This window comes from Colletotrichum godetiae (genome assembly GCF_030913485.1).
Source record: "Colletotrichum godetiae strain CBS 193.32 chromosome Unknown BDP55scaffold_6, whole genome shotgun sequence".
Classification (NCBI taxonomy): domain Eukaryota; kingdom Fungi; phylum Ascomycota; class Sordariomycetes; order Glomerellales; family Glomerellaceae; genus Colletotrichum; species Colletotrichum godetiae.
The window spans coordinates 239208-253518 of record NW_026851254.1 but is presented as its reverse complement, the minus strand read 5'-3'; the positions used below and the strand labels follow the sequence as shown (position 1 = coordinate 253518).

Sequence of the window (14311 nt, the reverse complement as noted above, 5' to 3'; positions counted from 1 at the left end):
GCAATTACCTAGCGTGTTGCTAACAGCTGATAGCGAGGCATAGCCTGCCTCAACTTCAGCTCCAAGTAGAATAATTGGGGAGAGAGCTGAAGTGTACTTAAGTGTACTTAGATGCAAGTACTTCAGCTCAGTAACAATTAATCCAGACTTCCTGCTGCCTGAAGATCGCTGGGGCGATCCGGTGCGCAAACATCCTTGGACAACCATCAAAGAGTGTGAAGGGCTCCCCAGCCTCACGTTTCTTTCAGCGCAGTATCACAGCCAAGTGTTTCGTAAGTCCTTCCCTTGCTTGTGCTAACTATCCATAAGCAAGCTGTATCTTGAGCCAGTGAACCCCTTTCCTTCTCTAATGCTATTGATCGCAAGCAATTTTGACGTAACAATCTAGACCATGCTAAAGTCCACTATCCACACTCACGACTTCGAATCACGAACGTATTCGCACTTTAATACGGCACTATTCATGGAGCGTGATGATAAAAAATGAGGCTGTCTTGAAGTTTACCACTAAGCATGAGATGACCTAGTATGACTTTGGCTCGATTGAGACCGCCGCTGCCATGCTGCATCAGCATTCACCACCAAGCACGTCATCTACCAACGGTCTGATGTGCTCAGATAGTGCTCACAAACTGCCCATTTAAATAAGCAGTCACTAAGATATTCACCGCCCCCCCTTCTCCTTAGAACGTGAGCAGTCTACTACCAGTCACTTCAACATTTCTTATGAAAACCTCTCAAGTGTCAAACAACGTCCACTTCGACACATGACGGCGATGGCCGTGGATGCCTACCAGACACCAGCGGTAGAAGGTAGTCGAGAGTCTGGGGTGAAGGTAGTGGCCATGTCTGCCAACTCACTTCGTCGGGTACTCCCAGGTTCTCTCTAAAGCAAAAACTATGACAAAGAGGATATGAGGCAAAAGACACTTGATAGTGGGCCTCATTGTTCGTCGTGGCGGACGTATCCGCAGTGAAATACGGTATCGCTGAGAAAGCGTAACCGATATGAAAGCTGTGGCCGACTTACCCTCATGGTAAGCATGCCTCTTGAGCTATGTCCTGGAGGTCTCACATCAGCATGATCCTTGGTTCACCCTTCATGTGCACATTAGGTGCTTCACACGCAGACAATCGGGCGATCCCGCATGGAACAAGCACACTGAACAAAAAAACAGGTCCATCTTTCAAGACGATAATTTTATACAAAGGGCAGAAAGTAGAGAAGTCACCATTCATTCCATCAGATACCTCTTAACTTCAGCTCCATTCACTGAGGTCCAAGTGTAGATGGAACTCCAAGAATCGAACCCTATTGAGATCACAAATAGACTAGGGATGAGTTCAACCGCATTGTATATCTGATCACAAGTGATATCGTCATAATGCAGAACGAAGACAAGTGACCAGTGAAAGATGTTCAATACTGTCCGTTCCTATAACAGAAATAGGTCCAAGGTTCGACTCTCCACGATCACCTTTTGCCCAATGAAAAGCCAATCAGCATGTACTAAGTTGAAGTTGATATTATGCAACGGACTGCTTACGTCCTTATACTAGAAAAGTTCCTATAGCTCAATCGAGCTAGGCCGGTTTCCATGGTTTTGCTCACCCAAAAAGCGCCAGTAATAAGCATGCCATGTTGAAAGTGGATCAGCCTCCAGCAACGCCGACATCCATGCGAAAAAAAAGCGCGCCTTTCCATCAAAGCCGCAATCAGGCTTGCTGTAATTCATTTACTCGAAATCCGTCATTTCACTCCATCGCAACGTCGCTACTATGACCCCTCGCCATCCTGGAATACTTGCTCGTTGTTGTGGTGTTAAAAATCTTGGACCGATGCCCCGCCACCTCAAGCTGCCCCGATCTAGTCCTTCTTCATGCCGTTCATCAGACCATTGGTCAGAGGTGGTGCCTTGGCGGCAGCAATTGCCTGCTTGTTTGCGAGCTGCTTCTCCTTCGGAATAGTCAGAGCATTGATGCCGAGGAAATTGCAAATGCTCGTGATGACCAGGTATGCCCAGCGAAAGTAGACGACGGCCGAGAAGACAAAGTAGCCGTACAGGTAGTACAGCTCAGTCTGAGCACTGATGCCCGGGAGGCCCAGACGCGGAAGGTTGGCGAGCGCGGCACCACCGACAAGGGGCACAAGCATGACGGTCCAGTAAGGGAAAGGCTGCTTGGTGAGGTGGGCAAGAATCATCTTCGTAGTCAAGCGACCGAACACGAAGGCCATGGTTACGCAAAAGAGAACAAGGTGGTTGTCGCTGCGAATGGCCGAGTACGGCGAGTAGACCCAGGCGCCAATAGCGAGGGTGTACACTGTCATGGGCGTCCACTCGAGGAAAACAGGGGCTACGGGCTCACCGCGCGAGCGACGGGCCTGAATAACGTGGAGGACACAGAAGGGAATGTGGGTCGCAAAGAGTGAGAAAACGATCATAGCAATCCAGATGTCCCGGATCGAGTAGTCTCCCAGCAGGTAGTGGAAGCCATAGAGGTGCTGCTCAGCCTTGTCGCCGAGGATGTTGATGATGGGCTCGGTCCAGATGCCGGGGCCGTAGATTCCAGAGACGACCATGACGCTGCAGGCGATCAGGATACCCTCGGTTGGGCCGTTGATCCTGCCCAGGTACAGAGTGTGGGTGTGGTATGTCTCCCAAGTCGAGAAGAACATGGGCAGGCACGGGACGAGAGCCGTGAAGACGCCAGACTTGGAAGTGCCGAGGCCCATGGCGGCAGTCTCGAGAAGACTTGCCAGGGTGCAGTTCAAAGAGTCAATGCCGTGGTCGAAGAGCTCGCCAAGTCCACTCGATGTTCCGGTGCGTCGCGCTTGCTTGCCGTCGAGGTTGTCCATCGTCTGGTACATGAAGAGACCGAAAGCAAAGCTGTAGTATAGCCATGAAGGGCCCTGTTGACACGTGTATTAGCCGAGTGTCCTGACCAGCGCACATCTGCTCTGGAACTCCAGCTTGACTTACCGGTCCAACCAAGTCAGGCATGAAAATGACCAGCAGGCCAATGTTTCCGAGGATCATGAAGAAGCCCAGCAAGGTGACCATATTCGGTGCCAGCCATAGCGGCAGCAGCTCAACGGCAGCATTCCACTACAAGGAGGCTTGGTTAGCAAGGTGTTGGGGAAATGCTGAGGTCGAGGCCGCTCGGACGGCGCGGGGCAGCGGCGGGTGGGAGGGGGAGGTGGTCGGAAGGGCTACGCACGTAGGGTCGGAGGATATAGTTGGAGATGGGCGACTTGTCGACGGCCGAGTACTTGTAGGACTTGAGGTGGATGAGGGCATCGTCCGAGATGCATTCGGCGGCGGCCGTCCCTGTAGGATGGATGTTAGCATGTTTGGAGTTCCACCATAGCTCCTAGAAGCTCTCTCGCCATCAATTGCATACGCGCACTTCGCAGGCGACGCCGAGGCCATCCAGGTGCCCTAGCACTTGAGCATGTCATTGGGGAAGAGGGTTCGTGCTTACTGTCTGAAGTTGCGGCGCCCATGGCTGTGAGGAATTGCGTCAGAGACACAAAATGGTTCTGGAATCTCAGGGTGCGGCGGGGGGAAAGAGGTGGAGGGGAAAGGTTGAGAAGTGCCAGAGGCAAGAGAGTGGGATGTAACAACGGCCGTGGGGAAAGGAGGGGGATGGAGGAGGTATTAAGAAGAGGGCCAAAGGTAAATGGAGAAGGCACAAGAGGATGCTCGGCTTCCACCGCAAGTTGACGTGCAGTGCAAGTGCAGCAAGGAAAGACTTGAGACTTCGGATCGAAGGTGTGCGCACCTTATTGAGTTCGCATCATAAGGCAGGCCGTGCCGTTGGCTCCCGTCCAGGTCTCCCTCTTTCTCTCTCTCTTTTTTTTTTTAATCCTTTTTTTCTATTAGGGGTGAAAAGTGGCCGGGGTCAGGCAGATGAAGTGGATTTGCGGTTGCGACCAGCAGCAAATGGCACGCAGCGCAGGCACAAGCTTCTCTTTCGGGAACAAATCAGATGCACCTCAACTTTGTCCAGAGGCCTGGGGCGCGCCGGGGCGAGGGGCGGAAGGAGGGAGGCTCGGTTTGCCGTAGGTACGCGGCCGTCGACGTGCGTCAGTCAAGGTCTCTCCAGCCCACCGCCGCAGCAGGAAGAAGCACGTCGGCGGATACGTACCCCAAGTCTCCGGGAAGGGAAGCTCGTGATCCCACCACAGTCTTCTCCTTCCATTCTCCAAGACGCATTCAACTACACCTCTACCATCGTCATCCATCGCCGCTTTCAATTCGACTATTCCCTACACCATTTACACCATCTTTTACAGCAGCCACAGTGCACCCAATTGCGAGACATACACGTCCTCTCGCCATATTTCCCCTGCAGCAAATCACATGGGTGGCAGTGGTAGTGGTCAGGGCGACCGACCACCCCATCTCGACACGCACAAATCGGAGCTCTGACGGACTGCGACGAGCGCACCACTTCGACCGACTTGCGCTCATACGGCTCCGCCCATCTCGGCGTTCAACAAAATTCTCAAGAGGACCCTATTAAAACACACCAGCTCCCAAACGCCCCAAGCTCCTCACCCGTTTCTTCGCTCACAAAGGCCCCGAGACAGAAACATCCAATCAACGCCTGGTCACGCAGGGATTCTCCTCGCGTTTACCGCCTTTTTACCACGCCTTCCTTGCACACCATTGGATCGATATCATTGATTCACCATCCGGGGGCTCCTCCAACGGCCCTAAATCCGCCTCCAGACGTCGAATCGATGCAGGCTTTACTGTTCCGTCGCTGGACCAGTCGACTCTGGAACCCAAGCACTCGATACTACCCACTTTGCCTACCTTAGTTTCGACGTCCTACGCGCATTGACTGGTAATTAGCATGTGAGAGACCAACCTCCGTTCCGTCTGGACTCTGGATTCTGGAGCTGCCCCAGGAAGAGTTACGGCGCACATCGGCGAGGTAGCACCGGGCCCTGCTCACCAACACACCGAACCCGCCCGCCCGCCTCCACATAAACTTTCCCCGCCAGGACGTGAAGTCGCACCGGCCGATGTTGACTGAACTTGGTGTCTGATCGTCTGGTTATCGGCCCCCAAGGAATCCCACTGGGCAGCCCGCTCACTATTTGTCTAGAAGGCTGGTCGAAACTCCTGCACGATGACATGTGAGGAACCCTCCCTCGTCTTCTCCTCGACCAGCTCCATGTAGCTTCAGCCTCAGATCGAGGCCGTCGAGATCGGGGCCGGCCTAGCCCTGCCCTCGCCTTACCGAATGCTGGTCCCCCGTGACCCCCGCCCCGGTATGTATGGCGGCATCAGACTTGCATGTGGCACAGGCCGGCTGAACGGCGCCTTACTGGTTACCTGTCTGACTTGTGTGTTTTGTCGATAATCCCGCACACTGGTGGTCGGAACATGTGTGTAGAGTTTGTATGACTCTGATTGGTGCCCGCGATGCAATTGCACCAGTACATTCCCGATGTTGCCCTCACCATGGCTCGCATATTGCTGTTCTCCATCCCGAGCCTCTTGCTAGCGGTGATAGCTAGCCTATGCAGACCAATCTGATGTTTCTTGCAATCTAGCCCAATCCACATCACGGGAACGATCCTCGGACGGAATGAACAGGGTGAATGGTCTCGTGCTCAGCTATCAGACAAGACCTGATGGATTCATGGGCTGTTCACCAGAGGCGTCAGGCAACGCTAGCGAGTGGGGATGACAATCAAGATATCGAAATGGGTGACGGGACATGCTTTGTTGTTCATGAAGCTCAACTGCTTCTTCGCTTCTGATTCCATTCTTTCTTTTCAATCTTTTTTTTTTTTTTTTGCTACTTCTCTGCCCCCGTGAAAGATGACGTAAAACGCTAGAGACAGTTTACCCGACCCTGATCATCCCGCTCCATTGCTTGTGTGTTCTGTCCGAAAATATTAAAAAGACATTATTTGTTTGGTTGATCCAGAGGCCCATGATTCAAACACCTCGCCCATAAACGCCGAGCATGTGATAAAAACTTTGTGCAAGAGGGTATTCAAAAGAGCGGACGAGACAGAACACACGGCAACACACGACAGTTCCCCGATCGCTATTCTCCTACTTCTTTCCTCCTTTTTCCTATCTTTCGTCCTAAACTTCGTTGGACATCGTACTCACACTTAAAGCAGGAGAGCAGCACCGCCAATCAAGCTACCGACGAGGATAGCCAGCCCAGCGCTGCGACCCATTTCCAGAGCCGCGGCGCCGCTGCCGGAAGACGAGCCAGAGCTGGAGGAGCCGGAGTCGCCAAGGCCGGTGTAGATGGCGCCGCTCGTCTCGCTGGAGGTGGCCGAAGCGGTGGCCGTGCCGGCGGTGGAGGTCGAGTTCTGGCGGGTGGGGTTCTGGGCGCCGCAAGGGTTGTCCTGGCGGCAGTTTGACGCGCAGTTGTTGGCGCCGAGGCCGCAAGCCTTGACGCACTGGTTGCCGTACTCCTGGCAGACGTGGTAGGGCAGGGTGAGGGAGTACTCGGTCATGTTGGGCTGGTTCTTGTCGCCGCAGATGCAGCCGTAGGTAAGGGTTTCCTGTGTGGAGAAGAGGTCTGGTCAGCTTTCTGGTGTTCCATGGTTTGGGGATTGTTCCGTAAGCCATTGGCTACTTACAGGGTCACATTCGTTCACCAGGGTCGTCCGGGGCTCGACTTGCTGGCAGATGATGGGGCATGTGTTCTTCTCGTCGGCGCACCAGGCCTCTGCAAGTTTTCGTTAGCATGCTGCCGGATCAAAAACCCCCAGGTAGATAATTTCGGGGGAGAAGGTAAGGGCAAAAATCCGTACTTCTTGTGGCCAGAGAAACACTTGAGGGTTCAACGTAGTAGTCGGCCTGGGCCGTGGCGACAAAGGCCGCAGCAACGGCGAAGACGGTGCTATTGAACGAAGGCATTGTGATTTGCGGGGATGTGTGTATGCTGAACCGGTGTCGAGAGGGATGCGTTTGGTGTATGTACGGACAAAGTTGTTTTGTTGTCGTTGAAGAGGAAAAAAGATTCGACAAGATTCAAATATTAATATCGACTGCAGTGCGTTTCCTGGTCAGCAACCCGTCTTGTGTATGTTTATGGACAGCCTTTTCTGTCCCTTCAGTCTTTTTGCTGCATTCCTAAAGTCTCCCCAAGCCAGCCCAAGGCTACGAGGGGGGGCAACTTATCCAACGCCTGTTTGGGCCAACACATGGCGTTTTGGCCCAATTTAGGTTGATTGGGGCGGGCGGTCACAAGGGGGGCGAGTTATGAACGAGGCGTTGAGGAATGGGCGGTTTTGACTTACGCACTAATAATAAAATGGAACCCTTTCGTTGCTAACGAAAGTGGACTTGGTTTGACCGAGAAAGTACTAGTAGCGATGGTGAGGCTGAGATTCGGTTTTGTTTTGTGCCTTGTGTATAATGTAGGCAGTGGTGATGCTGGAGCGACTGAGGTGTGAAGAGTTCGGGGGGAGGATGAGAGGTTTGGATGAGAATATATGTGCAGACACGATATTCAACTGTGTAACGACAGACCGAAACAAGACGATACGGACACGCGCGGAGGGATTGGGGAGGGAGGTGAGGTGGAAAAGGGAGAGAGGGGCGGAGAGCAGAAGTGGAATGAAAGTCGTCAGAGAAGTTGACGGTTCATATTCAAAAAAAAAAAAAAAAAAAAAAAAAAAAAAAAAAAGAGGCCCCGGAGCACAGAGCCGTGGGGAGGAAGGCGAGAAGGAGCAGACGAGCCGGACGCACGATTTTTGCCAAGAGGACACTAAGGTTGACTAGCACATATTCGAGGTGGTAGCATGCTCGTTCGGACCAGGGCCTCGTCGGGAAGCTTCTATTCGCAAATCCACATCAAAGTATCCGCGGTATCCCGTACGGCACAATATAAAGGAGACCCGGGGTCCCAGGTACATCGTTATGGGGCTCTCTTGCGATAATCCACAGGCAGGCATTTGCATGGGAGTCTATAGAGAGGAGCCGGTTGACTGTCGAAGAGGAACGAGGAGAGAAACGGGCGGAATTGGGTTTACACAGTAGCACGTTCTCCACGCCAGCCACCCGGCGTATTTCCTGCTGGTGGTTGTGGTCGTGATGGTGTGGTGGTCCTGCCGTTTCTCGAGAAAAGGTCCCGGGGTCGAGAAAAGGAGCTAAGAATTTGCCAGGGTCCGTTTGGGGTCTGTTCATCGGTATCCCCCCCCTGGTGCCCAATCACAGGATGAACACTTCCCCTGCTCCTGGGGATCAGATGGAGAATCATTGGCTCTTTTCTTTTTCTTTTTTTCTTCTCACTTTTCAATATCCTCTTCCCAATACTCCGTAGGTCCAAGTACTCTGTAGTGTACTCCGTACGGATACTCGCGGTCGCTGCGCTGAGCCCGGCGTGCCTCTCCACAGTCCACCATTTCTAGAACGAAGAGTCACCACTTTTGTCTGACCGAAAATCACGGGTGACTGATGGGCAGATATTGATAACGTGAGGGGAACCCAGCCTGAGCCGTGGCCCGCAGCCCGTCTGGCATGTCTGTCTCTTGCCGCCCTTGCCATTGACCCGCTTGAATGGTAGGGAGGCATGGTTGTTGTGGTTGTCTCTGGGGCCCTAGGGTGTCTTTTCCTCAGAACCAGGCAAGTCAGGAGCCTTCTGTGTACGCAGTAGACTGTCGATATCGTTCACAGCAGTGGTGTGTGAATGCGTCTTCGAGGGTGACTCTGGTGGCGGCTCTCTCCCGTGGTCTGTCTTGGTCTTGTGTTTCTATTCAGTGGATATTGAGGCTTAGCAGAGGAAGGGTTCAGTGGGAGCATGCCGCTCTCTGCAGGGATCCATGGATTCATTCCATGGCCCGGGGCAATTGGCTTTTTGCGTCGGCGCCGCTGCAACACTGCAGTCTGCACTCTGTCTGCAGCACCGATGGCACTAAAATGATTGTTAGGCAGAATACGAGTGGCGATCAGCCAGTGGGACGCCGGGAACAGCGATAGCTGTGCTTCATACTCCGTACACATCATGGAACTCACCAAGTGGTGTCGAGACCCTCACGAAAGAAAAAATTCCGGCGGCTGGGAGAAACCCACGGACTCACCCAGACGCTTCCCGGCAGGGCGAGAGGTACAACTTCACCACTCCTGAGTCCTGTCTCGCCTCGGAGAAAGTGCATGTTGCAGATGGTGGTCTCGTAAAGTTGTGCTAGCAGAGAGCCAAGGAGAAAGTTAAGAGGGGTTGGCCCTGTTTGGCGGCGAAGTTTACTGCACAATAAGGTGGTCTTGGCTCCATAACTTTCACGCCGCATTTTATGGAGAGCATCGAGACAGTTCCAGTCTTCTGCAACCTCGTAATCAACAATGGGTCTGGTCATCCGACCTGCAAAGTCGTACCCAAGTGGGAATCCGACTGGCTTGCTTTCAGATATAGAGTAATACGATCTCGACTCTCGACTGCTCCGTACCTACGGATAGGCGCCACAACTTGAAGGAATAGCTGACAGGTCGGATGGACACGAAGTTGTCGTCGTCAGTGTGCCTAGCAAACCGTGGGGATACGAAGGAGCACAGGAATGTCTAGCTGACGCCGCTGACTGGATGCAATGCCTAAACATGGGCAACTGGCACAATACCAGCAGCGGCCGGGGCTGGAATTGAGCCAGGCAAGCTTCAGAGGAGGATTACCGTGGGATCAGCAAAGATATGGCGAATGGCGATGGACGGACAGGCCGGGCCTTCCAATCTCAAACGGGTCCGGGGCTGCAAATTAACGAGCCAAAAGTTGAGAGAAGTCGTCACCACAACCTCGGCAAGGCTGCAAAGGCTTGTCGCTAGTTGACTATTCCCTGCTCACTTCTAGTACTGACATCTACGGACACACTACGGATACAGAGCATAGGATGGAATAATCAGACCGCTCGTTCCTTGCGGTAAGTTGTAACGATGGGAAAAGGGCCCTGGACGGATTTTCAGTGGGCTCTCGCGGCACAAAGTTGCAGTTTGTGGAGAGGAGATTCATCTCCGGGCAACAATGGACACCCGATCTCGTTAGCGGCATAGGTAAAGAGAGAGTGTGGTCCCCAACCAAGGCCGTTGTGCAGGAGAGCCGATGCAGCTAGTATGGTTGCGCAGTCCAGAGCAGCTTGGTCACTTGAAAGTTGATACCCTTTTTTTGTCTATGGCACAGTGCAATCGGAATGGCTGGCGCTAAGTCGCTGACTTGCTGACTTGAGAGAGCGGAGGTTCAACTTGAATATCGAGGTGGTTGGCTCCGCCCGGGTCTTGTCTGTTGCCTCCGAGACCCCTTCTTCCGGGACGACGATCCCAAGCGCCCCAACGTCTCCGCATTGATGCGTTTATCTATTATTTGTAGACAAATTGTAGCAGAGCGCTGAGACCGCACCGTTGACGGCAAACATGCCCTTCAAAGTGCCATTGGGCTGCCTGGGTCGACGTCTAGAATGGGAGAATGACCGCCACAACTGAACCTGTCAACTTGGCAGGGCGTCGGCGATTGCAAGCGTTCCTAGATGCTGCTTGTACGATGTGATGAGGCTTCGAAGTCAGAGGTTTGAGGTCTAACCGTCTCGTCGTTGCAGTACAATCTGCAAGTACCGAGAGGGCGTAGAATCGAAATGGAAGCCGAAGCCCAGAACCCCCTGCTTAGCGAGATGCGCTAGGTGAAAAGGTGTCAACTGGAACCCTCCAACTCCACCGCGGCTTGGGTTCTGCCGCTTCGTATCCGCACCGATGTGTTGAGGTTTGGGAGTCTGATGTGCGTAGTGTACGTGTCGATAGCGCGGGAGGGGTCTGTTATTATCGCACCAGGCGGGATCGTGGTCCATGGATTCTATGCGCCATGTTGTGTACACGGAGATCTCTTCCTAATAAGCGCAGCAACCGGTCCTCCTTCTAGTGCAGTGACTTATGAGACATCAGTATCACCTTGCTGAGAGCCTGAGACCCTTAAACGACCATCCCAAAGGTCCGTGAACGAGCCAATCACAGATGCGTGTGTGGGACGAACGCAATGAAGCAAAATATGCTGTATCCCACGATGGAGAACGTTTGGGGCGGAGTAGCTTGCCAGAAAGTGGAAGAATGGTGTTCCGAATTGCAGCAGTTTCCCGCGTATTGGACAGTCATCTCATAAGGTAAGGTACGGATAGGTAGGTACCTCAAGTGAGCGAAGTCGAAAGGTGTTCGTACATAAGATAGGGTGGTCCACTTTCATCTGGTGGCGCCTGCCAACGTTTATTCGCATTTGAGCCGTATCTGGACCTTCTTCATGTATTCGCAGGGATTTGTTTTCTAGGGAAAGGGAGCACCCGTTATTATGGCCTAACAAGCAGAAGTCTCGAATGGGAAGGGTCCTTCCTTTCTTGAACGAACCATCAGATGTGAGGGGAAGAACAAGCGCAGGAAAGTACGGATGCTGGTAGGAGCTTTTCTTATCGTCATGCTTTATCCGCATGGATCTCACCCACCTCAGGACGCTGCCAGGTAGGTCATTATTTTGTAAACAATAATTCAGACTCGCCTAAAGGGTACTGCCAACTGTAGAGCGAACCGCTTCCCTTCATCAACGAAGCTGCGCGAGCTGGCGCATTGTTTGCTCCCCATTGTGCTTGATAGGTAGTCTTCTATGCTTAACTCACGGCTTAGGTACCATTCAGACCCATTACATCTCGCGGGCCGACTAATTGCCGCCCCAAGGTAGCATCACCAATAGCCTACCTCTACCATCAACATTCTATCGTCTGCCCGCCAGTTAGCCAAGTGGCCGCCATTCCACTCTTGGTCGATTTGCACAGCCACGCGGCACCACCCTAACAGACCGGCGTCCAGCAAGCGCCCCGAGACAGGTCGTTCGTCTAGCGACCTAAGACTTCTGATATCGTCATACGATCAATACGTCACAATCGCCCTGCACCTTCGCTGGTCTTGAGCGCATCGCATCGTCAATCCAACATCACAGCTGTCCATGAGGTAGCGTCCTCGCACATGGATTCATGGACTCGGCGATAGAATCCCAGTTCCGACCGAACGGCGGCCTCAACGGCGGCACAAACGGCCATGCTAAACCTTTGCACAAGGTCGCCACGGACGGAACCATTCGAGGGTTGTTGTCGCGCCAGAACAACAACGACACACGAGGCGGATTGTTTGGAGACGAGGAGGATGAAGAGGAAGAGACAGAGTCGCCGACCGAGTCGTCCGTGACAAGTCCCTCGTCAGTGACGTCGCCTCCGTACTGGCTCGGCCACCACCAGCGCTCTGTTTCCAACATGTCGGTCGAATCTATACTGCCCGCCGGCGCGATTACAATGCACGATAACGAAGCGAGCGATGTAAATGGTCGGAATCAAGCCTGCTGGGCAAAGAGCGTCGAGATCACCGATTACGTCGTGGTGAACGGCAGCGCCACCAATATTGGGGCGTTTGTTGTATGGAATATAAGGGTCGAAACATTGCAAGTCAGTGATACTCCTTGCCCCATGAACAAATGCACAATCTGAGGTCGCGACCGCAGCTGCTGACAAAACGTGCGTAGGGGAGCTACATGAACATCCGCAAGCGATACTCCGAGTTTGACGACCTCCGCGAAAAGTTGGTTAAGACGTTTCCCAATTTCGAAGCGGCAGTACCACCTTTACCACCGAAGAGTGTGATATCCAAATTCCGACCCCGTTTCCTCGATAAGAGGAGGGCAGGGTTACAATATTTTCTCAAGTGCGTCTGCACTTACATATGCCGTAGAAACCTTTGGGGTAGTTGCTAACAATTGGCAGTTGTATAATGTTGAATCCCGAGTTTTCTGGATCACCAGTGCTCAAGGAGTTTCTCTTCTCGTAATGATAGTGTCTGAATACCGAAATTAACTTACTTCACCTTCTTGTACATCTTTCTGGGGATATATCGGCAGAGTTGGACGCCACTAGGTATATTGGGCTGCTTTCTCACACAGGCGTGGAACCGGCAAAATAATGATGGCCATCTGCACGTACATAGGGTCGGACCCTGCAAAATTCAATAATGATAATGTTTTGCACGAAGAGCCAGACTTTTGGGATTCATTCAAAAGACCATGGTGGTTGCGTCACAGCGGTGGTGATGGATTCATCAAATCGGTGGCCGCCAAGCCCGTTGCCGGAAAAGTCTCGGCGGCCGTGGCCGCGAGGGGTACAGTGGAGAAGCCAGAAAAGGGCAGGACGTAAAGATGCGCCGCCGGACGTGGTCCGTGGCGATGTGCTGTTCCCGCCGGCGTGAGTCGGGCCACGCTGGTTGGGCTCTGGAGGGGACTCCCCCACAGATTGACGCGTAATGTTCAGCAGGACGTACAGGGCTGGGAAGCGTCAGTGGCAGTTGAGAACGTGAGAATGGCCAAGGGTCTTTTGGGGTCCAAAGATCTTTCCTTTCGAGTTGAACAAATTCAAGACCACAAGAAAGCCTAACTCAGCCCCATTTCTCTACGTAAAAACAGCGGTGGGGCAGAGTTAAGCCTCTGTTCATCTAGGGTGACTTTGGGTAGATTTGCTATTTGCGGATGGTCGTTACGATGAAGGTTCGTTATAGGTCAATACAGATGTTAGTTGGTGTCACGCTGCTAGTGCTCAACACCTATTCGGGAGATTCTGCGGACTGCGAAGTGCACCGGTGATACGCGCATAGACAGACGGCCGCGTGCCGACGGGCCCCATCCGCGATTCCGAGCAGACCAGTCCATCGTGCGTCACAGCCCGCAGTGTGGTGGTATACACGCCAGCGGTACGTCGGCTGAGCAAACTTGGTCACTGAGTTTTCTGCTTCTCTGCTGTCCATGCCGTCGCCCCAAGCCTTCCTCTCCCCCCTCCACTGGCAAGGGTGTCCCCCGTGGTACCTCAAGATGCAAGGCGGGCAAGTGTTTGTTTTTGTGTAGTGGTCTTTTCCTTCCTTTACAGCAGAGCAGACTCTGCTCACGGTTTTGTCATAAGGCGTCGCCGAGATCTATCCCATGCCACCGGAAAGGATCTGAGAGCGCCCCACGAATGCAATATATTATTGATCGGTCACTCCTCCTGGGCGCATTCTTGACACTGCTTTCTGCTCTCCCTCCTTCTCCTTCTCTTCCAATTTTAGACCACACAATTTCCCGTTCTACCTTACCTTACTCGGGTACTTTGACATCCATGTCCTGACAGCCGTATGGATAGTAATCATTATATGCTTACTTCAACCCCATCTCCCTTCCATCGTATGGCTCAAGCTGCTGATTCCATCCCACCATCAACCTTCCGGGTGACTACCTCAATCAGCTTACAAGGAAAGTGACGTCGCCTTTGCAGTATCCGGAAAGAACAAAAAAA

The 14311-nt window shown here is 52.9% G+C and overlaps 4 protein-coding genes across 4 annotated transcripts; 1 reads left to right on the top strand and 3 right to left on the bottom strand.

Annotated features, from left to right (window-relative positions):
- Positions 1 to 1867: 1867 nt before the first annotated feature.
- Positions 1868 to 3505, bottom strand: BDP55DRAFT_690902 (CDP-alcohol phosphatidyltransferase; the record flags this gene model as incomplete). The annotated part of the gene is made up of 4 exons (XM_060576914.1): positions 1868 to 2911; positions 2982 to 3107; positions 3220 to 3329; positions 3484 to 3505. The coding sequence occupies 4 exons, from the start codon at positions 3503 to 3505 to the stop codon at positions 1868 to 1870; spliced, it is 1302 nt and encodes a 433-aa protein (XP_060433869.1).
- A 2295-nt stretch (positions 3506 to 5800) lies between these two features.
- Positions 5801 to 6912, bottom strand: BDP55DRAFT_649844 (uncharacterized protein). Its single transcript, XM_060573940.1, has 3 exons — positions 6797 to 6912; positions 6623 to 6711; positions 5801 to 6544 (listed from the first exon to the last, which is right to left on the bottom strand). The coding sequence occupies exons 1-3, from the start codon at positions 6900 to 6902 to the stop codon at positions 6143 to 6145; spliced, it is 597 nt and encodes a 198-aa protein (XP_060433868.1). The 5' UTR covers positions 6903 to 6912; the 3' UTR covers positions 5801 to 6142.
- An 893-nt stretch (positions 6913 to 7805) lies between these two features.
- On the bottom strand, positions 7806 to 8415 carry BDP55DRAFT_340676 (uncharacterized protein). The gene has a single exon (XM_060566918.1). It carries the CDS (start codon positions 8172 to 8174, stop codon positions 7842 to 7844), a length of 333 nt encoding a protein of 110 aa, XP_060433867.1. The 5' UTR covers positions 8175 to 8415; the 3' UTR covers positions 7806 to 7841.
- Positions 8416 to 11977: 3562 nt separating this feature from the next.
- On the top strand, positions 11978 to 12821 carry BDP55DRAFT_690901 (PX domain-containing protein; the record flags this gene model as incomplete). The annotated part of the gene is made up of 3 exons (XM_060576913.1): positions 11978 to 12442; positions 12520 to 12698; positions 12758 to 12821. The coding sequence occupies 3 exons, from the start codon at positions 11978 to 11980 to the stop codon at positions 12819 to 12821; spliced, it is 708 nt and encodes a 235-aa protein (XP_060433866.1).
- Positions 12822 to 14311: the final 1490 nt, after the last annotated feature.

Excerpts from the sequence above, each read along its gene's own strand:
- BDP55DRAFT_649844 (XM_060573940.1), bottom strand. The coding sequence starts at position 6,902 with ATGCCTTCGTTCAATAGCACCGTCTTCGCCGTTGCTGCGGCCTTTGTC. Across the intron at positions 6,712-6,796 it reads TGTTTCTCTGGCCACAAGAA|AGGCCTGGTGCGCCGACGAG; the intron begins GTACGGATTTTT and ends GAAAACTTGCAG. Across the intron at positions 6,545-6,622 it reads TGGTGAACGAATGTGACCCT|GAAACCCTTACCTACGGCTG; the intron begins GTAAGTAGCCAA and ends TTCTCCACACAG.
- BDP55DRAFT_340676 (XM_060566918.1), bottom strand. The coding sequence starts at position 8,174 with ATGAACAGACCCCAAACGGACCCTGGCAAATTCTTAGCTCCTTTTCTC.